Source organism: Saccoglossus kowalevskii, chromosome 3 (genome assembly GCF_978046115.1).
Source record: "Saccoglossus kowalevskii chromosome 3, keSacKowa6.1, whole genome shotgun sequence".
Lineage (NCBI taxonomy): Eukaryota > Metazoa > Hemichordata > Enteropneusta > Harrimaniidae > Saccoglossus > Saccoglossus kowalevskii.
Window position 1 is genome coordinate 40,049,715 of NC_140643.1, and position 25,552 is coordinate 40,075,266.

General features: G+C 34.4%; 1 protein-coding gene across 2 annotated transcripts; it reads left to right on the forward strand.

Moving 5' to 3' along the window:
- The first annotated feature begins 5,472 nt into the window (after positions 1 to 5,472).
- Positions 5,473 to 24,339, forward strand: LOC102809927 (mitochondrial S-adenosylmethionine carrier protein-like). Of its 2 annotated transcripts, none has more exons than XM_085496603.1 (10): positions 5,473 to 5,712; positions 19,757 to 19,913; positions 20,085 to 20,194; positions 20,330 to 20,434; positions 20,729 to 20,776; positions 21,804 to 21,848; positions 22,120 to 22,189; positions 22,376 to 22,440; positions 23,015 to 23,079; positions 23,162 to 24,339. In XM_085496603.1, the coding sequence occupies exons 1-10, from the start codon at positions 5,605 to 5,607 to the stop codon at positions 23,262 to 23,264; spliced, it is 876 nt and encodes a 291-aa protein (XP_085352729.1). In that variant the 5' UTR covers positions 5,473 to 5,604; the 3' UTR covers positions 23,265 to 24,339. The 2 variants fall into 2 exon arrangements, with proteins under 2 accessions (XP_085352729.1, XP_085352728.1); XM_085496602.1 differs by having other exon boundaries at positions 23,015 to 23,069.
- Positions 24,340 to 25,552: the final 1,213 nt, after the last annotated feature.

The following is a 25,552-nucleotide window of genomic DNA, read 5'->3' on the forward strand; positions in this document are numbered from 1 at the left end:
TGAAATATGTCAAGAGTATGGTACACGCAATAATATTATATTTCACCCAATAAAAACAAAATGTATGGCTTTTTTCGCAAAATATTGGAAACAAGCCAGAGTTCCTTCTGTATATTTGTATAACAAACCATTACAATTTGTTGATGATATAAAGTACCTTGGATACATAGTGTCAGCCTCTGGAGATGATGCTAGAGACATGCGTAGACAATTCAGGTCAATTCATGCGAGAGCAAATCTTCTTTTGAGGAACTTTGGGAAGTGTTCGGAACATGTGAAATGTACTCTTTTTCGCTCATTTTTATATAGTAACTATTGCTTAAATGTATGGAGCAATTATACTGTTATGCAGATGCGTGCTCTGCATGTAGCGTACAAAATGCACTTCGGTTGATTTTTAAATTAGAGAGGTCGAGTAGTGCAAGTGGTAATTGTGTCAGAAGAAATATTTTCAATTGTTCAACACTTCACAGAAAATCATTGTACAATTTTAAACAGCGATTGTTTCAGAGTGACAATAGTATAATTGATATTTGTATAAATAGTGATTTATTCCTAAGGTCTAGTTTTTGGCGCAATTATAGACGCCTTCTTTATAAATAATGTTATTTCTGTTGTAATTTCTCTATGGACCTTTGAGTCTGAAATACAGTATAATAATAATAATAAAACACTCAACTACAAAACCAACACGCATAGACTAAGTTTCAATGTATAATTAGGCATGGATTAATTATCAGTATTCGTGTAAGTTTCAGTTTATTTGTTGACAGATTGTTGATATGTTGAAGAATTCTAACTACTAGCTACTTTCTCTAAGCATCAAGTAATTCAAAATAATCCGACATAACATAATGTTTATATATATAGCTCGAAATATAACGGCAAACTATGAAACCTTAGATCCAGACACTTACAATGCTCGCCGCTACAGAGAGAATATAGACTCCAAAACTATAAAAAAAATTGTGTGAAGGATTCAAAACTCAAGATGTATGACTGAATATATATATACTACAGCATTGTGAATGTGTGAATTCTAGTCATGTCAAATAAGTTAATTTTAGATCTGCCATCACACATTTTGTTTCAGTGTCCTTATGGGAACGAGACGTGTTAAGCGGATATTTTAACAAGTGAGGAAAGGGGTGAGGTAATTCTGCTTATAGTGACCATTTACAGACAGTTTATTTTAATATTGTTACCATTCTGTCTGCGTATTATTATAAATTAAATACCATAGGAATTGCCATCTACTGTCACTCATACTGTTATTCAAATCTCTAAACAAATCATGTTAGTGATCTAGATCTGTTTCTTCTTGTTTTTCTATCCATGTGGGAATAAAGTATACTAATAACAGTCCATGAGTTAGGTTTTGAGTTTGAGTTTTATGATTTGGTGCTAACTGTGTGTATCATGATGTGTGTTATCACTGGAAAGTTTTGATGGTTGGTTTATATGAGAAGCCTTATTAACTTCAAAGTTTACGCATTCTATTTTTTATCACAAAAAGTTGTTTTACACATTCGGCTATATCTATTAGTAGTATAACGTATATAATTATAATTTAGGGAATTCATACTTCAGACAATTCAGCAAAATATCAGTCCTAAGAATATCAGTTTATCAATATGGCGTACACATCGTACTTATGAAACCTCAGATCATTACACTCGCAATGTTCGTCAGGGAGGATATAGGCTTCACAAATTATATAACAGTGTGGGGATTCAAAACTGACGACTATATATATATACTACAACATGCTGAATGTGCGTATTCATGTAGTGGTCAGTTTTTTTCCCCGGTTCATGTGTAAAAATAAATGTTTATAATTAACAAGAATAATAGCTGTTTTTCAGGGTCATATATACATGCACTAAATTGTGTATGTTTCGATTCCCATAAAAAATAATTATACCCAATAACATGCATACATGCATACATGCATAAAAGATTGTATACTATACTATATGTTTGGTTGGTTGATTGTATGGTCCGTTGGTGTACGTAAAATAACAATACAAAAACATACACTCACTGGTATCGTACTATCACAATGAACACATTTTAATTAGGGATATGCTTGGGAACACAAATGTAAGTATTCAAGGTTGATTTGTTTTCTGCGCATGTGCTTCCGCATTATTCAAATGACTACATGCAAAAACCTGAACCATTCATCGTGGCCGGTGTTATTTTAGTTCTCGACTAACACCTAATCATTTATTTTTTTATTTATTTATCCTCGGAATTTGACAAACCCAATAGTCGTATTAATTTAATTACGCAATTATATATGCACAGTCACGCGTTGGCGAACGTCTTACTTTTCATTGAAATCATGGCAAATACTGGATTTCAAGAAATTAGTGAAAAACTACCAACGTTCTCTGTTGCATTGACTGTAAGTATTAATTATTTATTTCGACAGGTATATGCAATTTTCAGATCTGCCATCACACATTTTGTTTCAGCGGCCATGTGAGAACAAGACGTTTTAAGCGGATATTTCAACACGAAAGGAAAGGGGATATTTCTGCGTGAAGTGATCATTTCAAAAAATTGTTTTGTCATCTATCAGTGGTAAGAACGTCACCAATCAATGGATTAAAAATATTGTGGCCATTTTGTATGTGTATTATTATAGACTGAATACCACAGGAATAATCATCCACAGTCACTCGTACTGGTATGCAATTCTCTGAACAAATCATGTTAGTGATCTGTTTCTTATTGTTTTATCGGACGCATTTCTATCCACGATCTAAAAGAAGACATAACCAAGTGATCATTTCTAAATAGTTTAACTTAATGAGTATTTGGTCTCATTGTTGTAACCTACCGGTGGCAAGAACGCTATCAATGGATTAGAATTGTAGACAATAATATTGTCACCCTTTTGTATGGGTATTAGTGTGAATTACTATAATCTGTTTTGGTGGACATATCTACGTAGAAATGAGGTATACTAATAACTGTCCACGAGTTATGTACATTTAGTGTTTTCTGATTTGGTGCAAACTGTGTGGATAATTACGTGTCTTATCCTTAGAAATGTTATTTTTCAGAAATGTGTGATAGCTGGTTTATATCAGAAGCCTTATTAACATATTTAGGGGTCAAAGTTTACGCATTACCATTTATTGTCACAAAAAGTATACAAACAAGTAGACTGGCAAAATTGTAATCTATAGATGTATTAGAAACACAACGAGAAAGTGTGAGTTTACAAATATACACCCACTGTTTTGGTTAGAGTAAATGGCACGACGGCAATTCACAATATTTGACAATGACCTTTCTAATACTCATTCTCCACAAAACCACCACTAGAAATCCAATAGCTCAATCATTAGAAACTCTATCTGCTATGGTTTATGTTTTGGGTTCGAACACCTTTTTCTTTTCAACATTGTACAAGCTGCTCATTCCAATCCAGGTACAAGGTCTTATTTACAATAGCGGTTTACAAAATATGCCACAGTTACATAACTAAGACAATGGTGGGTTACAAAATATGCCACAGTTACATAACTAAGACAATGTTGGTTTACAAAATATGCCACAGTTACATAACTAAGACAATGTTGGGTTACAAAATATGCCACAGTTACATAACTAAGACAATGGTGGGTTACAAAATATGCAACAGTTACATAACTAAGACAATGGTGGTTTACAAAATATGCCAAAGTTACATAACTAAGACAATGGTGGTTTACAAAATATGCCACAATTACATAGCTTAGACAATGATGGTTTACAAAATATACCACAGTTACGTAGCTAAGACAATGGTGGTTTACAAAATATGCCACAGTTACGTAGCTAAGACAATGGTGGTTTACAAAATATGCCACAATTACATAGCTAAGACAATGGTGGTTTACAAAATATGCCACAGTTACATAACTAAGACAATGGTGGGTTACAAAATATGCAACAGTTACATAACTAAGACAACGATGGTTTACAAAATATTCCAACACGCATAGACTAAGTTTCAATGTATAATTAGGCATGGATTAATTATCAGTATTCGTGTAAGTTTCAGTTTATTTGTTGACAGATTGTTGATATGTTGAAGAATTCTAACTACTAGCTACTTTCTCTAAGCATCAAGTAATTCAAAATAATCCGACATAACATAATGTTTATATATATAGCTCGAAATATAACGGCAAACTATGAAACCTTAGATCCAGACACTTACAATGCTCGCCGCTACAGAGAGAATATAGACTCCAAAACTATAAAAAAAATTGTGTGAAGGATTCAAAACTCAAGATGTATGACTGAATATATATATACTACAGCATTGTGAATGTGTGAATTCTAGTCATGTCAAATAAGTTAATTTTAGATCTGCCATCACACATTTTGTTTCAGTGTCCTTATGGGAACGAGACGTGTTAAGCGGATATTTTAACAAGTGAGGAAAGGGGTGAGGTAATTCTGCTTATAGTGACCATTTACAGACAGTTTATTTTAATATTGTTACCATTCTGTCTGCGTATTATTATAAATTAAATACCATAGGAATTGCCATCTACTGTCACTCATACTGTTATTCAAATCTCCAAACAAATCATGTTAGTGATCTAGATCTGTTTCTTCTTGTTTTTCTATCCATGTGGGAATAAAGTATACTAATAACAGTCCATGAGTTAGGTTTTGAGTTTGAGTTTTATGATTTGGTGCTAACTGTGTGTATCATGATGTGTGTTATCACTGGAAAGTTTTGATGGTTGGTTTATATGAGAAGCCTTATTAACTTCAAAGTTTACGCATTCTATTTTTTATCACAAAAAGTTGTTTTACACATTCGGCTATATCTATTAGTAGTATAACGTATATAATTATAATTTAGGGAATTCATACTTCAGACAATTCAGCAAAATATCAGTCCTAAGAATATCAGTTTATCAATATGGCGTACACATCGTACTTATGAAACCTCAGATCATTACACTCGCAATGTTCGTCAGGGAGGATATAGGCTTCACAAATTATATAACAGTGTGGGGATTCAAAACTGACGACTATATATATATACTACAACATGCTGAATGTGCGTATTCATGTAGTGGTCAGTTTTTTTCCCCGGTTCATGTGTAAAAATAAATGTTTATAATTAACAAGAATAATAGCTGTTTTTCAGGGTCATATATACATGCACTAAATTGTGTATGTTTCGATTCCCATAAAAAATAATTATACCCAATAACATGCATACATGCATACATGCATAAAAGATTGTATACTATACTATATGTTTGGTTGGTTGATTGTATGGTCCGTTGGTGTACGTAAAATAACAATACAAAAACATACACTCACTGGTATCGTACTATCACAATGAACACATTTTAATTAGGGATATGCTTGGGAACACAAATGTAAGTATTCAAGGTTGATTTGTTTTCTGCGCATGTGCTTCCGCATTATTCAAATGACTACATGCAAAAACCTGAACCATTCATCGTGGCCGGTGTTATTTTAGTTCTCGACTAACACCTAATCATTTATTTTTTTATTTATTTATCCTCGGAATTTGACAAACCCAATAGTCGTATTAATTTAATTACGCAATTATATATGCACAGTCACGCGTTGGCGAACGTCTTACTTTTCATTGAAATCATGGCAAATACTGGATTTCAAGAAATTAGTGAAAAACTACCAACGTTCTCTGTTGCATTGACTGTAAGTATTAATTATTTATTTCGACAGGTATATGCAATTTTCAGATCTGCCATCACACATTTTGTTTCAGCGGCCATGTGAGAACAAGACGTTTTAAGCGGATATTTCAACACGAAAGGAAAGGGGATATTTCTGCGTGAAGTGATCATTTCAAAAAATTGTTTTGTCATCTATCAGTGGTAAGAACGTCACCAATCAATGGATTAAAAATATTGTGGCCATTTTGTATGTGTATTATTATAGACTGAATACCACAGGAATAATCATCCACAGTCACTCGTACTGGTATGCAATTCTCTGAACAAATCATGTTAGTGATCTGTTTCTTATTGTTTTATCGGACGCATTTCTATCCACGATCTAAAAGAAGACATAACCAAGTGATCATTTCTAAATAGTTTAACTTAATGAGTATTTGGTCTCATTGTTGTAACCTACCGGTGGCAAGAACGCTATCAATGGATTAGAATTGTAGACAATAATATTGTCACCCTTTTGTATGGGTATTAGTGTGAATTACTATAATCTGTTTTGGTGGACATATCTACGTAGAAATGAGGTATACTAATAACTGTCCACGAGTTATGTACATTTAGTGTTTTCTGATTTGGTGCAAACTGTGTGGATAATTACGTGTCTTATCCTTAGAAATGTTATTTTTCAGAAATGTGTGATAGCTGGTTTATATCAGAAGCCTTATTAACATATTTAGGGGTCAAAGTTTACGCATTACCATTTATTGTCACAAAAAGTATACAAACAAGTAGACTGGCAAAATTGTAATCTATAGATGTATTAGAAACACAACGAGAAAGTGTGAGTTTACAAATATACACCCACTGTTTTGGTTAGAGTAAATGGCACGACGGCAATTCACAATATTTGACAATGACCTTTCTAATACTCATTCTCCACAAAACCACCACTAGAAATCCAATAGCTCAATCATTAGAAACTCTATCTGCTATGGTTTATGTTTTGGGTTCGAACACCTTTTTCTTTTCAACATTGTACAAGCTGCTCATTCCAATCCAGGTACAAGGTCTTATTTACAATAGCGGTTTACAAAATATGCCACAGTTACATAACTAAGACAATGGTGGGTTACAAAATATGCCACAGTTACATAACTAAGACAATGTTGGTTTACAAAATATGCCACAGTTACATAACTAAGACAATGTTGGGTTACAAAATATGCCACAGTTACATAACTAAGACAATGGTGGGTTACAAAATATGCAACAGTTACATAACTAAGACAATGGTGGTTTACAAAATATGCCAAAGTTACATAACTAAGACAATGGTGGTTTACAAAATATGCCACAATTACATAGCTTAGACAATGATGGTTTACAAAATATACCACAGTTACGTAGCTAAGACAATGGTGGTTTACAAAATATGCCACAGTTACGTAGCTAAGACAATGGTGGTTTACAAAATATGCCACAATTACATAGCTAAGACAATGGTGGTTTACAAAATATGCCACAGTTACATAACTAAGACAATGGTGGGTTACAAAATATGCAACAGTTACATAACTAAGACAACGATGGTTTACAAAATATTCCAAAGCTACATAGCTAAGAAAATTGTGGTTTACAAAATATGCTACAGTTACATAACAAAGACAATGTTGGTTTACAAAATATGCCACAGTTACGTAGCTAAGAAAATTGTGGTTTACAAAATATGCTACAGTTACATAACTAAGACAATGGTGGTTTACAAAATATGCCAAAGTTACATAACTAAGACAATGGTGGTTTACAAAATATGCCACAATTACATAGCTTAGACAATGGTGGTTTACAAAATATGCCACAGTTACGTAGCTAAGACAATGGTGGTTTACAAAATATGCCACAGTTACGTAGCTAAGACAATGGTGGTTTACAAAATATGCCACAATTACATAACTAAGACAATGGTGGTTTACAAAATATGCCACAATTACATAGCTAAGACTATGGTGGCTTACAAAATATGCCACAGTTACGTAGCTAAGACAATGGTGGTTTACAAAATATGTCACAGTTACATAGCTAAGACAATGGTGGTTTACAAAATATGCCACAGTTACATAGCTCAGACAATGGTGGTTTACAAAATATGCCACAGTTACATAACTAAGACAATGGTGGTTTACAAAAACATGCCACAGTTACATAGCTAAGACAATGGTGGTTTACAAAATATGCCACAGTTACATAGCTAAGACAATGGTGGTTTACAAAATATGCCACAGTTACGTAGCTAAGACAATAGTGGTTTACAAAATATGCCACAGTTACATAACTAAGACAATGGTGGTTTACAAAATATGCCACAGTTACATAGCTAAGACAATGGTGGCTTACAAAATATGCCACAGTTACGTAGCTAAGACAATGGTGGTTTACAAAATATGCCACAGTTACATAGCTAAGACAATGGTGGTTTACAAAATATGCCACAGTTACATAGCTCAGACAATAGTGGTTTACAAAATATGCCACAGTTACATAACTAAGACAATGGTGGTTTACAAAATATGCCACAGTTACATAACTAAGACAATGGTGGTTTACAAAATATGCCACAGTTACGTAGCTAAGATAATGGTGGTTTACAAAATATGCCACAGTTACATAGCTAAGACAATGGTGGTTTACAAAATATGCCACAGTTGCATAACTAAGACAATGGTGGTTTACAAAACATGCCACAGTTACATAGCTAAGACAATGGTGGGTTACAAAATATGCCACAGTTACATAGCTAAGACAATGGTGGTTTACAAAATATGCTACAGTTACGTTGCTAAGACAATGGTGGTTTACAAAATATGCCACAATTACATAGCTAAGACAATGGTGGTTTACAAAATATGCCACAGTTACATAACTAAGACAATGGTGGTTTACAAAATATGCCACAGTTACGTAGCTAAGACAATGGTGATTTACAAAATATGCCACAGTTACATAGCTAAGACAATGGTGATTTACAAAATGTGCCACAGTTACATAACTAAGACAACGATGGTTTACAAAATATGCCAAAGCTACATAGCTAAGAAAATTGTGGTTTACAAAATATGCTACAGTTACATAACAAAGACAATGTTGGTTTACAAAATATGCCACAGTTACGTAGCTAAGAAAATTGTGGTTTACACAATATGCTACAGTTACATAACTAAGACAATGGTGGTTTACAAAATATGCCAAAGTTACATAACTAAGACAATGGTGGTTTACAAAATATACCACAATTACATAGCTTAGACAATGGTGGTTTACAAAATATGCCACAGTTACGTAGCTAAGACAATGGTGGTTTACAAAATATGCCACAGATACATAACTAAGACAATGGTGGTTTACAAAATATGCCACAATTACATAGCTAAGACAATGGTGGTTTACAAAATATGCCACAGTTACGTAGCTAAGACAATGGTGGTTTACAAAATATGCCACAGTTACATAGCTAAGACAATGGTGGTTTACAAAATATGCCACAGTTACATAGCTAAGACAATGGTGGTTTACAAAATATGCCACAGTTACATAACTAAGACAATGGTGGTTTACAAAAACATGCCACAGTTACATAGCTAAGACAATGGTGGTTTACAAAATATGCCACAGTTACATAGCTAAGATAATGGTGGTTTATAAAATATGCCACAGTTACGTAGCTAAGACAATGGTGGTTTACAAAATATGCCACAGTTACATAACTAAGACAATGGTGGTTTACAAAATATGCCACAGTTACATAACTAAGACAATGGTGGTTTACAAAATATGCCACAGTTACATAGCTAAGACAATGGTGGTTTACAAAATATGCCACAGTTACATAGCTAAGACAATGGTGGTTTACAAAATATGCCACAGTTACATAGCTAAGACAATGGTGGTTTACAAAATATGCCACAGTTACATGACTAAGACAATGGTGGTTTACAAAATATGCCACAATTACATAGCTAAGACAATGGTGGTTTACAAAATATGCCACAGTTACGTAGCTAAGAAAATTGTGGTTTACAAAATATGCTACAGTTACATAACTAAGACAATGGTGGTTTACAAAATATGCCAAAGTTACATAACTAAGACAATGGTGGTTTACAAAATATACCACAATTACATAGCTTAGACAATGGTGGTTTACAAAATATGCCACAGTTACGTAGCTAAGACAATGGTGGTTTACAAAATATGCCACAGTTACGTAGCTAAGACAATGGTGGTTTACAAAATATGCCACAGATACATAACTAAGACAATGGTGGTTTACAAAATATGCCACAATTACATAGCTAAGACAATGGTGGTTTACAAAATATGCCACAGTTACGTAGCTAAGACAATGGTGGTTTACAAAATATGCCACAGTTACATAGCTAAGACAATGGTGGTTTACAAAATATGCCACAGTTACATAGCTAAGACAATGGTGGTTTACAAAATATGCCACAGTTACATAACTAAGACAATGGTGGTTTACAAAAACATGCCACAGTTACATAGCTAAGACAATGGTGGTTTACAAAATATGCCACAGTTACATAGCTAAGACAATGGTGGTTTACAAAATATGCCACAGTTACGTAGCAAAGACAATAGTGGTTTACAAAATATGCCACAGTTACATAACTAAGACAATGGTGGTTTTCAAAATATACCACAGTTACATAACTAAGACAATGGTGGTTTACAAAATATGCCACAGTTACATAGCTAAGACAATGGTGGTTTACAAAATATGCCACAGTTACGTAGCTAAGACAATGGTGGTTTACAAAATATGCCACAGTTACATAGCTAAGACAATGGTGGTTTACAAAATATGCCACAGTTACATAACTAAGACAATGGTGGTTTACAAAATATGCCACAGTTACGTAGCTTAGACAATGTTGGTTTACAATATATGCCACTGTTACGTAGCTAAGACAATGGTGGTTTACAAAATATGCCACAGTTACATAACTAAGACAATGGTGGTTTACAAAATATGCCACAATTACATAGATAAGACAATGGTGGTTTACAAAATATGCCACAGTTACATAACTAAGACAATGGTGGTTTACAAAATATGTCACAGTTACATAGCTAAGACAATGGTGGTTTACAAAATATGCCACAGTACGTAGCTAAGACAATGGTGTTTTACAAAATATGCCACAGTTACATAGCTAAGACAATGGTGATTTACAAAATATGCCACAGTTACATAGCTAAGACAATGGTGGTTTACAAAATATGCCACAGTTACATAGCTTAGACAATGGTGGTTTACAAAATATGCCACAGTTACGTAGCTAAGACAATGGTGGTTTACACAATATGCCACAGATACATAACTAAGACAATGGTGGTTTACAAAATATGCCACAATTACATAGCTAAGACAATGGTGGTTTACAAAATATGCCACAGTTACGTAGCTAAGACAATGGTGGTTTACAAAATATGCCACAGTTACATAGCTAAGACAATGGTGGTTTACAAAATATGCCACAGTTACATAGCTAAGACAATGGTGGTTTACAAAATATGCCACAGTTACATAACTAAGACAATGGTGGTTTACAAAAACATGCCACAGTTACATAGCTAAGACAATGGTGGTTTACAAAATATGCCACAGTTACATAGCTAAGACAATGGTGGTTTACAAAATATGCCACAGTTACGTAGCAAAGACAATAGTGGTTTACAAAATATGCCACAGTTACATAACTAAGACAATGGTGGTTTTCAAAATATACCACAGTTACATAACTAAGACAATGGTGGTTTACAAAATATGCCACAGTTACATAGCTAAGACAATGGTGGTTTACAAAATATGCCACAGTTACGTAGCTAAGACAATGGTGGTTTACAAAATATGCCACAGTTACATAGCTAAGACAATGGTGGTTTACAAAATATGCCACAGTTACATAACTAAGACAATGGTGGTTTACAAAATATGCCACAGTTACGTAGCTTAAACAATGTTGGTTTACAATATATGCCACTGTTACGTAGCTAAGACAATGGTGGTTTACAAAATATGCCACAGTTACATAACTAAGACAATGGTGGTTTACAAAATATGCCACAATTACATAGATAAGACAATGGTGGTTTACAAAATATGCCACAGTTACATAACTAAGACAATGGTGGTTTACAAAATATGTCACAGTTACATAGCTAAGACAATGGTGGTTTACAAAATATGCCACAGTACGTAGCTAAGACAATGGTGATTTACAAAATATGCCACAGTTACATAGCTAAGACAATGGTGATTTACAAAATATGCCACAGTTACATAGCTAAGACAATGGTGGTTTACAAAATATGCCACAGTTACATAGCTAAGACAATGGTGGTTTACAAAATATGCCACAGTTATGTAGCTAAGACAATGGTGATTTACAAAATATGCCACAGTTACACAGCAAAGACAATGGTGGTTTACAAAATATGCCACAGTTACATAGCTAAGACAATGGTGGTTTACAAAATATGCCACAGTTACGTAGCTAAGACAATGGTGCTTTACAAAATATGCCACAGTTACATAGCTAAGACAATGGTGGTTTACAAAATATACCACAGTTACATAGCTAAGACAATGGTGGTTTACAAAATATGCCACAGTTACGTAGCTAAGACAATGGTGGTTTACAAAATATGCCACAGTTACATAACTAAGACAATGGTGGTTTACAAAATATGCCACAGTTACATAGCTAAGACAATGGTGGTTTGCAAAATATGCCACAGTTACGAAGCTAAGACAATGGTGATTTACAAAATATGCCACAGTTACATAGCTAAGACAATGGTGGTTTACAAAATATGCCACAGTTATGTAGCTAAGACAATGGTGATTTACAAAATATGCCACAGTTACATAGCAAAGACAATGGTGGTTTACAAAATATGCCACAGTTACATAGCTAAGACAATGGTGGTTTACAAAATATGCCACAGTTACATAACAAAGACAATGGTGGTTTACAAAATATGCCACAATTACATAGCTAAGACAATGGTGGTTTACGAAATATGCCACAGTTACATAACTAAGACAATGGTGGTTTACAAAATATGCCACAGTTACATAGCTAAGGCAATGGTGGTTTACAAAATATGCCACAGTTACGTAGCTAAGACAATCGTGATTTACAAAATATGCCACAGTTACATAGCTAAGACAATGGTGGTTTACAAAATATGCCACAGTTACATAGCTAAGACAACGGTGGTTTACAAAATATCCCACAGTTACATAACTAAGACAATGGTGGTTTACAAAATATGCCACAGTTACGTAGCTAAGACAATGGTGATTTACAAAATATGCCACAGTTACATAGCTAAGACAAAGGTGATTTACAAAATATGCCACAGTTACATAACTACGACAATGGTTGTTTACAAAATATGCCACAGTTACATAACTAAGACAATGGTGGTTTACAAAATATGCCACAGTTTCATAACTAAGACAATGTTGGTTTACAAAATATGCCACAATTACATATCTAAGACAATGGTGATTTACAAAATATGCCACAATTACATAGCTAAGACAATTGTGGTTTACAAAATATGCCACAGTTACATAACTAAGACAATGGTGGTTTACAAAACATGCCACAGTTACATAACTAAGACAATGGTGGTTTACAAAATATGCCACAGTTACATAGCTAAGACAATGGTGGTTTACAAAATATGCCACAGTTACATAGCTAAGACAATGGTGGTTTACAAAATATGCCACAGTTACATAGCTAAGACAATGGTGGTTTACAAAATATGCCACAGTTACATAACTAAGACAATGGTGGTTTACAAAATATGCCACAATTACATAGCTAAGACAATGATGGTTTACAAAATATGCCACAGTTACGTAGCTAAGAAAATTGTGGTTTACAAAATATGCTACAGTTACATAACTAAGACAATGGTGGTTTACAAAATATGCCAAAGTTACATAACTAAGACAATGGTGGTTTACAAAATATACCACAATTACATAGCTTAGACAATGGTGGTTTACAAAATATGCCACAGTTACGTAGCTAAGACAATGGTGGTTTACAAAATATGCCACAGTTACGTAGCTAAGACAATGGTGGTTTACAAAATATGCCACAGATACATAACTAAGACAATGGTGGTTTACAAAATATGCCACAATTACATAGCTAAGACAATGGTGGTTTACAAAATATGCCACAGTTACGTAGCTAAGACAATGGTGGTTTACAAAATATGCCACAGTTACATAGCTAAGACAATGGTGGTTTACAAAATATGCCACAGTTACATAGCTAAGACAATGGTGGTTTACAAAATATGCCACAGTTACATAACTAAGACAATGGTGGTTTACAAAAACATGCCACAGTTACATAGCTAAGACAATGGTGGTTTACAAAATATGCCACAGTTACATAGCTAAGACAATGGTGGCTTACAAAATATGCCACAGTTACGTAGCAAAGACAATAGTGGTTTACAAAATATGCCACAGTTACATAACTAAGACAATGGTGGTTTTCAAAATATACCACAGTTACATAACTAAGACAATGGTGGTTTACAAAATATGCCACAGTTACATAGCTAAGACAATGGTGGTTTACAAAATATGCCACAGTTACGTAGCTAAGACAATGGTGGTTTACAAAATATGCCACAGTTACATAGCTAAGACAATGGTGGTTTACAAAATATGCCACAGTTACATAACTAAGACAATGGTGGTTTACAAAATATGCCACAGTTACGTAGCTTAGACAATGTTGGTTTACAATATATGCCACTGTTACGTAGCTAAGACAATGGTGGTTTACAAAATATGCCACAGTTACATAACTAAGACAATGGTGGTTTACAAAATATGCCACAATTACATAGATAAGACAATGGTGGTTTACAAAATATGCCACAGTTACATAACTAAGACAATGGTGGTTTACAAAATATGTCACAGTTACATAGCTAAGACAATGGTGGTTTACAAAATATGCCACAGTACGTAGCTAAGACAATGGTGATTTACAAAATATGCCACAGTTACATAGCTAAGACAATGGTGATTTACAAAATATGCCACAGTTACATAGCTAAGACAATGGTGGTTTACAAAATATGCCACAGTTACATAGCTTAGACAATGGTGGTTTACAAAATATGCCACAGTTACGTAGCTAAGACAATGGTGGTTTACAAAATATGCCACAGTTACGTAGCTAAGACAATGGTGGTTTACAAAATATGCCACAGATACATAACTAAGACAATGGTGGTTTACAAAATATGCCACAATTACATAGCTAAGACAATGGTGGTTTACAAAATATGCCACAGTTACGTAGCTAAGACAATGGTGGTTTACAAAATATGCCACAGTTACATAGCTAAGACAATGGTGGTTTACAAAATATGCCACAGTTACATAGCTAAGACAATGGTGGTTTACAAAATATGCCACAGTTACATAACTAAGACAATGGTGGTTTACAAAAACATGCCACAGTTACATAGCTAAGACAATGGTGGTTTACAAAATATGCCACAGTTACATAGCTAAGACAATGGTGGTTTACAAAATATGCCACAGTTACGTAGCAAAGACAATAGTGGTTTACAAAATATGCCACAGTTACATAACTAAGACAATGGTGGTTTTCAAAATATACCACAGTTACATAACTAAGACAATGGTGGTTTACAAAATATGCCACAGTTACATAGCTAAGACAATGGTGGTTTACAAAATATACCACAGTTATGTAGCTAAGACAATGGTGATTTACAAAATATGCCACAGTTACACAGCAAAGACAATGGTGGTTTACAAAATATGCCACAGTTACATAGCTAAGACAATGGTGGTTTACAAAATATGCCACAGTTACGTAGCTAAGACAATGGTGGTTTACAAAATATGCCACAGTTACATAGCTAAGACAATGGTGGTTTACAAAATATACCACAGTTACATAGCTAAGACAATGGTGGTTTACAAAATATGCCACAGTTACGTAGCTAAGACAATGGTGGTTTACAAAATATGCCACAGTTACATAACTAAGACAATGGTGGTTTACAAAATATGCCACAGTTACATAGCTAAGACAATGGTGGTTTGCAAAATATGCCACAGTTACGTAGCTAAGACAATGGTGATTTACAAAATATGCCACAGTTACATAGCTAAGACAATGGTGGTTTACAAAATATGCCACAGTTATGTAGCTAAGACAATGGTGATTTACAAAATATGCCACAGTTACATAGCAAAGACAATGGTGGTTTACAAAATATGCCACAGTTACATAGCTAAGACAATGGTGGTTTACAAAATATGCCACAGTTACATAACAAAGACAATGGTGGTTTACAAAATATGCCACAATTACATAGCTAAGACAATGGTGGTTTACGAAATATGCCACAGTTACATAACTAAGACAATGGTGGTTTACAAAATATGCCACAGTTACATAGCTAAGGCAATGGTGGTTTACAAAATATGCCACAGTTACGTAGCTAAGACAATCGTGATTTACAAAATATGCCACAGTTACATAGCTAAGACAATGGTGGTTTACAAAATATGCCACAGTTACATAGCTAAGACAACGGTGGTTTACAAAATATCCCATAGTTACATAACTAAGACAATGGTGGTTTACAAAATATGCCACAGTTACGTAGCTAAGACAATGGTGATTTACAAAATATGCCACAGTTACATAGCTAAGACAATGGTGATTTACAAAATATGCCACAGTTACATAACTACGACAATGGTTGTTTACAAAATATGCCACAGTTACATAACTAAGACAATGGTGGTTTACAAAATATGCCACAGTTTCATAACTAAGACAATGTTGGTTTACAAAATATGCCACAATTACATATCTAAGACAATGGTGATTTACAAAATATGCCACAATTACATAGCTAAGACAATTGTGGTTTACAAAATATGCCACAGTTACATAACTAAGACAATGGTGGTTTACAAAACATGCCACAGTTACATAGCTAAGACAATGTTGGTTTACAAAATATGCCACAGTTACATAGCTAAGACAATGGTGGTTTACAAAATATGCCACAGTTACATAACTAAGACAACGGTGGTTTACAAAATATGCTACAGTTACATAACTAAGACAATGGTGATTTACAAAATATGCCACAGTTACATAGCTAAGACATTGGTGGTTTACAAAATATGCCACAGTTACATAGCAAAGACAATGGTGGTTTACAAAATATGCCACAGTTACGTAGCTAAGACAATGGTGGTTTATAAAATATGCCACAGTTATGTAGCTAAGACAATGGTGATTTACAAAATATGCCACAGTTACATAGCAAAGACAATGGTGGTTTACAAAATATGCCACAGTTACATAGCTAAGACAATGGTGGTTTACAAAATATGCCACAGTTACATAACAAAGACAATGGTGGTTTACAAAATATGCCACAATTACATAGCTAAGACAATGGCGGTTTACAAAATATGCCACAGTTACATGACTAAGACAATGGTGGTTTACAAAATATGCCACAGTTACATAGCTAAGGCAATGGTGGTTTACAAAATATGCCACAGTTACGTAGCTAAGACAATCGTGATTTACAAAATATGCCACAGTTACATAGCTAAGACAATGGTGGTTTACAAAATATGCCACAGTTACATAGCTAAGACAATGGTGGTTTACAAAATATCCCACAGTTACATAACTAAGACAATGGTGGTTTACAAAATATGCCTCAGTTACGTAGCTAAGACAATGGTGATTTACAAAATATGCCACAGTTACATAGCTAAGACAATGGTGATTTACAAAATATGCCACAGTTACATAACTAAGACAATGGTTGTTTACAAAATATGCCACAGTTACGTAGCTAAGACAATGGTGATTTACAAAATATGCCACAGTTACATAGCTAAGACAATGGTGATTTACAAAATATGCCACAGTTACATAACTACGACAATGGTTGTTTACAAAATATGCCACAGTTACATAACTAAGACAATGGTGGTTTACAAAATATGCCACAGTTTCATAACTAAGACAATGTTGGTTTACAAAATATGCCACAATTACATATCTAAGACAATGGTGATTTACAAAATATGCCACAATTACATAGCTAAGACAATGGTGATTTACAAAATATGCCACAGTTACATAACTAAGACAATGGTGGTTTACAAAACATGCCACAGTTACATAGCTAAGACAATGTTGGTTTACAAAATATGCCACAGTTACATAGCTAAGACAATGGTGGTTTACAAAATATGCCACAGTTACATAACTAAGACAACGGTGGTTTACAAAATATGCTACAGTTACATAACTAAGACAATGGTGATTTACAAAATATGCCACAGTTACATAGCTAAGACATTGGTGGTTTACAAAATATGCCACAGTTACGTAGCTAAGACAATGGTGGTTTATAAAATATGCCACAGTTATGTAGCTAAGACAATGGTGATTTACAAAATATGCCACAGTTACATAGCAAAGACAATGGTGGTTTACAAAATATGCCACAGTTACATAGCTAAGACAATGGTGGTTTACAAAATATGCCACAGTTACATAACAAAGACAATGGTGGTTTACAAAATATGCCACAATTACATAGCTAAGACAATGGCGGTTTACAAAATATGCCACAGTTACATGACTAAGACAATGGTGGTTTACAAAATATGCCACAGTTACATAGCTAAGGCAATGGTGGTTTACAAAATATGCCACAGTTACGTAGCTAAGACAATCGTGATTTACAAAATATGCCACAGTTACATAGCTAAGACAATGGTGGTTTACAAAATATGCCACAGTTACATAGCTAAGACAATGGTGGTTTACAAAATATCCCACAGTTACATAACTAAGACAATGGTGGTTTACAAAATATGCCTCAGTTACGTAGCTAAGACAATGGTGATTTACAAAATATGCCACAGTTACATAGCTAAGACAATGGTGATTTACAAAATATGCCACAGTTACATAACTAAGACAATGGTTGTTTACAAAATATGCCACAGTTACATAACTAAGACAATGGTGGTTTACAAAATATGCCACAGTTTCATAACTAAGACAATGTTGGTTTACAAAATATGCCACAATTACATATCTAAGACAATGGTGATTTACAATATATGCCACAATTACATAGCTAAGACAATGGTGGTTTACAAAATATGCCACAGTTACATAACTAAGGCAATGGTGGTTTACAAAACATGCCACAGTTACATAGCTAAGACAATGTTGGTTTACAAAATATGCCACAGTTACATAGCTAAGACAATGGTGGTTTACAAAATATGCCACAGTTACATAACTAAGACAATGGTGGTTTACAAAATATGCTACAGTTACATAACTAAGACAATGGTGATTTACAAAATATGCCACAGTTACATAGCTAAGACATTGGTGGTTTACAAAATATGCCACAGTTACATAACTAAGACAATGGTGGTTTACAAAATATGCTACAGTTACATAACTAAGACAATGGTGGTTTACTCAATATGCCACAGTTACATATCTAAGACAATGGTGGTTTACAAAATATGCTACAGTTACATAACTAAGACAATGGTGGTTTACAAAATATGCCACAGTTACGTAGCTAAGACAATGGTGATTTACAAAATATGCCACAGTTACATAACTAAGACAATGGTGGTTTACAAAATATGTCACAGTTACATATCTAAGACAATGGTGGTTTACACAATATGCTACATTTACATAACTAAGACAATGGTGGTTTTTCAAAATATGCCACTGTTACATAGCTAAGACAATGGTGGTTTACAAAATATGCCACAGTTACATAGCTAAGACAATGGTGATTTACAAAACATGCCACAGTTACATAATTAAGACAATGTATATTTATTAACACTTTAAAGTGTTTCTTATAATGATATATTTCAGGCTGGTGCATTTGGCGGCATTATAGAATCAGTACTCTTGTTTCCACTGGACACTTTGAAGACTCGTTTACAGAGTGAAGCTGGATTTTCGAAATCTGGGGGATTCAAAAGATGTTACTCTGGTATTTATCCATGTGTGATTGGATATACTCCGTACGGTAATGTGTTTGATATGCTCTCTCAGCAAACTGGTCTGCTCACATAATATGGTTTGACATCTTACAATTCATATATTCTTGGGACTAATTACTGTGTTTCTCGCAATTTTCAACATCTAGTTCTGAATACAGTAACATATTTATTAAATGTATCTGATTATATTATTTAAGTTGGTGTATTCTTCTGTGTTTACGAAAGTGTGAAGAACAAATTTAGTGGATTTGAGCATAATAAGTATCACCCTCTGATACACGCTGGAGCTGGATGTTTAGCTGAAGTAGTAAGTTGATCGGAGTAGTAAATACAAGTGTACATATAGAACAATGATTTCGTTTTGCGCTTATGTCATTTCATCATAAATTCATTCGTAATATACGTATATAACGAAGATGACTTTACTTATTTATAATTCCAGATAGCCTGTACAGTGGGTGTGCCAGCCGAGGTTGTAAAGCAAAGAACACAAGCAAATATACAATTGTCCGGTATGCAAATATTGAGGAAGACTTTACAGAAAGAGGTCTGTATGTATATGGAGTGTCGGTTTCAATTCAGACACTGGTATAATATATTGGACTAGTTTCAGGAAGTACCATTTAAAGTAATTTAGGAAGTTAGTTGATGTACATTACAATACTCGTTTATTAGGACATGGAAAAGGGAAACAATTTGTTTTTCTATTCTCACAACTATACATGCAACTAAATATTCGGCCTTGTGGTTATCGGCAAGAAATATCATTTAATGTTCGCGGCTTGTAAAAATATATAAAACACATCATTATATAATAATAACTCGTTATATCTGTCTATAGGGAGTAAGTGGTTTATATAGAGGATATACAAGTACAGTACTAAGAGAGGTAACTATCTTAAATCAATGGAAAAACAGTTTGCAGCTCTTTTTCTTGTTCGGCAATGTAATTTCACACACAGATTTTGTCTATATTAAATGCTAAATGTAACTAGCCACATCTCTAATTATCTTCGACAATATAGTACAATACATTGCTTCCACGAATTGAAAACCGATATGACTGTTCAACACACGTATTTACTATTGTCAATTTAACTCCATTTACATTTAAAATATTGAACCGTAGCGAATTAAAGAGTCATAATTTTAATAACTGTATTCTGCATTCTCGGTGCTTACAATCTACCGCCATATTATGCATGTCAAGTCAACACTGTGGTAATATACACCTTGGCAATCACTTATATATGTTAAGTTATAATTAACTCAAAGTCGGATTATATCGCACAATAAACATTAGTTATATTTGCGTGATGCGTTGATATACTCACATCGTACATTTATACATCGTTTTAGATTTAATAATAGCAACTTTCTAGTAGACTAACTAAAGTTCAATTGATTGAACCTTATATTGGTGATTGAACAAATACAAATAGAAATATCACCAATGCCTAGTTGATGGTCGAATTCATGAGGAAACTTACAAACCCAAGACCAAAAACAGTAAACAAGAAACATGAGACACACATATATATTTGACAGAGTAATTCTGTAATATAGCCACATGACTACCATTATGTATTTTTAATTCGCGCCACAATATATACGATTCTAAATTATTCCTAAGTACTTGTACTGGAACGATTACCATTAATGCCTTGTGAATTATACATATGTGTTCGCTAGAATTTTAGATCTGTGGGTAATCAAAATCCCGTGATATTTTAAAATGTTTTTATCAAGGAGATGAATGACGTATCTAGAGTTTATCGACAAAACGTCATAATATCAGTTTATTATTTAATAGTATATGGGCCTGTTCATACAACTTTTTCAGTTACTTTTTATTTCGTATACTATCTAATATTTTTGTTATGACGTCATTCTTACACATAGTGCACTCTTTCCAGGTACCAAAGTCATTTATTGAAATGCCAATTTGGGAAATGTTGAAAGTAAGTTATACATTATATTAGCTTTCGTTCCATTGTGATTTATGTTAGCGTTTTACCCCCGCCATTTATTAAACTGTGGGAGTTGATGAAAATACGTTATCCCGGTATACATTATATTAGCTTTCATTCTATCATGTTAGTGTTTCACCCCCGGCAAAATAACACTTATTTAACATTTATTGAAATGCTAATTTGTAAGTAAGTTATACATTATATTTGCTTTCATTTTACCCCGTCATAATAACCCTTTAAATTTTTTTGCTGATCTCAGACGTGTTGGTCTAGAAGAAAGTGTAGAAAGGTCCACTCATTTGAATCAGCAATGTGTGGTGCTATCGCGGGTAATTATAATTATTTTGCATTTCCATGACAGTAATTGAATTCAAATATTAGGTGATTTCAAAATGTGACAATGGAAACATCACACATAAATGAATTCATTTTTCATGATGAAATAAAAACTTCCTAGTCAATCAACTTGTTTCGCTGATATCATATATAATTCTTATACTACTTTAATATGATAGGTGCTATTGTAGGTTGCGTAACGACGCCATTAGATGTGGCAAAAACAAGAATAATGTTAGCCAAGGTGAGATTAGATATAATTTATTTATACATACATAACGTTCTATGCGTACTATGGTGGTGTATTTGTAAGTTGTTTCTCAGCTATCTGTGACGTGCTTGCAGTTACCCTTTACATAAGCTTAGTTATACCAGCCATAGGGATTTTAAGGATTTGGTGTTTAGTCTATATTGTATGTCGTCTTATGCGGCTTAAATCACATACTATATTCATACTTGAACGTCATTAAATACAAGTTTTAATATATCATATTGTACATTTAAGTAGTCCTACATTCCACCTCAATACTTAAATATACATAATTACAAGAGTGAGAATATAGAAAAATAGCATTCTTTAAATAGCAGTGGCGGATCCAGCAAAATGTATTGGGGGGGTCCAAGCTTCGGTTAAGATATACGGAGCGTAAATCGCAGAGAAGCTATGCGTAATCCGGATGATATGAATCGTCATGCGTTGGGGGGAGGGACGTGACACCCCCCCTCTGAATTCGCCACTGCTAAATAGATAGTGAGAAGAAATTGTAACACTAGATCATACTAATAGTAATATTTTCTGCGATTATTTCTTTTTCCAGAACGGTACATTCACTGCAACCTCTACCATATTACACATGGTATGGCGAGAGAAAGGTATCCAAGGGTTAGTATATCAAAGCGATTTTGTGAAACATAACAATGTGAAATATCTGTATTTACTGAATATTAAATTGTTTTCATTTCAGACTCTTTGCTGGAATGCTCCCGAGAGTTTTACGTGTTAGTTTGGGAAACTACATTTTTTTTGCTGCATATGAAACCTTTATATCGAAGGCCATGTACAACTAATACCAGTATTTTGTCAGGGGCGAGATTGTGGGAAATAAAAATGATGTGCGATTTCCAGTAACACATGATTTAATACACCATCACAATATTCTAAAAAAGGTCGTATATTTGTTCTGTGTGTGGAGCCACGGCATTCTCTGTCAATCTGGCAGTCTGGCACAGCTCACAGGAGTTTTACGTTTTCCTTCAAAACGGAACATGAATGAATTTATGTCTCTGAATGATGAACATACCATTGATTGACATGGCATGTTACGATGTAATTGGTCCATAAGCTGCCTTAGCAGCATTTACACCGAATGATGACACCTGCAGCTTGCTATACCAATGTTCTCATTGACCTTGGTTCCATGGACTTTACGATTTGCAGTTTTTGGGTAATATATATTCTGGGATGGCGAGTCATTGTATTATTCAAAACTATGTCCTACAATTGGAAATGCCTGCGTGCAAATACGTACAAAATATATAGCATTCATTGTCGAAACCATTGTTCGTAGTTGGTGCTAGAAGGACCCGGACAATATAATAACATGGGGAATATATATGGTAGCTGTATGGGTAAATATATTATTAAACCTACGAAAGACATATATATATATATATTGGAAGAGGCCACTGATTGGATGTATCTTGAACTGCAACACTTTATATAGGCTACTGATTGGTAGATTGGAACAATACCTGGTGTGCATATTATGGTGTATAATAATATACCGGTAATATAAACATTGGTCTGATGTTACACGTTCCTGATTTGACATTTTGTGTTGTGGACCAATCTTCGGCGGAAGTGCGTGTTTATGCAAGTGAGTCTGTGTGCAGCACTACCATTTGAGGGGAGTCTACCGTGCTAACTACGTCGCCGCCCGTCTATATATACATGAATCCCAACGGTGAATAGTTGAAAGACGTACTGAAGACACCCGGTAACGTGGCAATTAATACACATACACACAGTACTCCACCAGGGTTGCGTTTATTGTAATAAATTGTATTATTTTGAGAGAACTATTTATATTGTAACTTACCATTATTTTGATTTATCCATTAAAATACGTTGTCAGTCAGCATAGTTATCATGTCGTTTAATGTTTGTTTATTTTATGTATACTTGATTGTGTATCCTTGTTCATAATAAATATTCAAATAATTTATGCGGTAACCAAACCAGACACACAACGGTGGACATGCGGTAACCAAACCAGACACACAACGGTGGACATGCGGTAACCAAACCAGACACACAACGGTGGACATGCGGTAACCAAACCAGACACAACGGTGGACATGCGGTAACCAAACCAGACACACAACGGTGGACATGCGGTAACCAAACCAGACACACAACGGTGGACATGCGGTAACCAAACCAGACACACAACGGTGGACATGCGGTAACCAAACCAGACACACAACGGTGGACATGCGGTAACCAAACCAGACACACAACGGTGGACATGCGGTAACCAAACCAGACACACAACGGTGGACATGCGGTAACCAAACCAGACACACAACGGTGGACATGCGGTAACCAAACCAGACACACAACGGTGGACATGCGGTAACCAAACCAGACACACAACGGTGGACATGCGGTAACCAAACCAGACACACAACGGAGAACGTGTATTTCGGTGTCTTTATATTTTCTAACCTCTTTACACCGGGATTCAGTAACAGAATGAGATTTGGGTTTGTTATTTCCCTATGTTGATCAAAAATTCTTTTGGAAAAGGAAAAAGAAAGATAATGGGAAGAGTGGCGAGACATTTTTTTAGAATGATTGTGTTTAACACAATTCGCAAGTCATTTGGTGCAGGAGTGTATATACATGTAAATCTATGTGCTAACCAGGAAGTAAACTTTGTTTAAAAATCACATATGCTTGAAAAAAAGGGTAAATTGTACCCGTGATTGTACATGTACGTCTGGGATTCTTCTCCATTAGTCCCCACAATACCATTACGGGATGTGTGAAAGTGATGGAGAAGCAGACTAGGGTTCAATCTCATTACAAACTGTACCAAAGGGTTATTAACCGCCTGAAAAATACACAACTAAACAGTATTGTTCCCTTGAAAGGTATGTCGTTGTCCTGTGAGAACAAAAGCTGAGCTGTCATGTATTTTTTTTATTCAAAATCACTGTACAAGCTCTTTGAGGTGGCACTGAACACATATTATTCATATTTGAATCTGTCCTGCCCACTGTTCAGAATCAAAAACTGTGGCAAGGTCCATCAAATAGCTCATCGACCAATCAGCATGTCTATAAGCCATGCT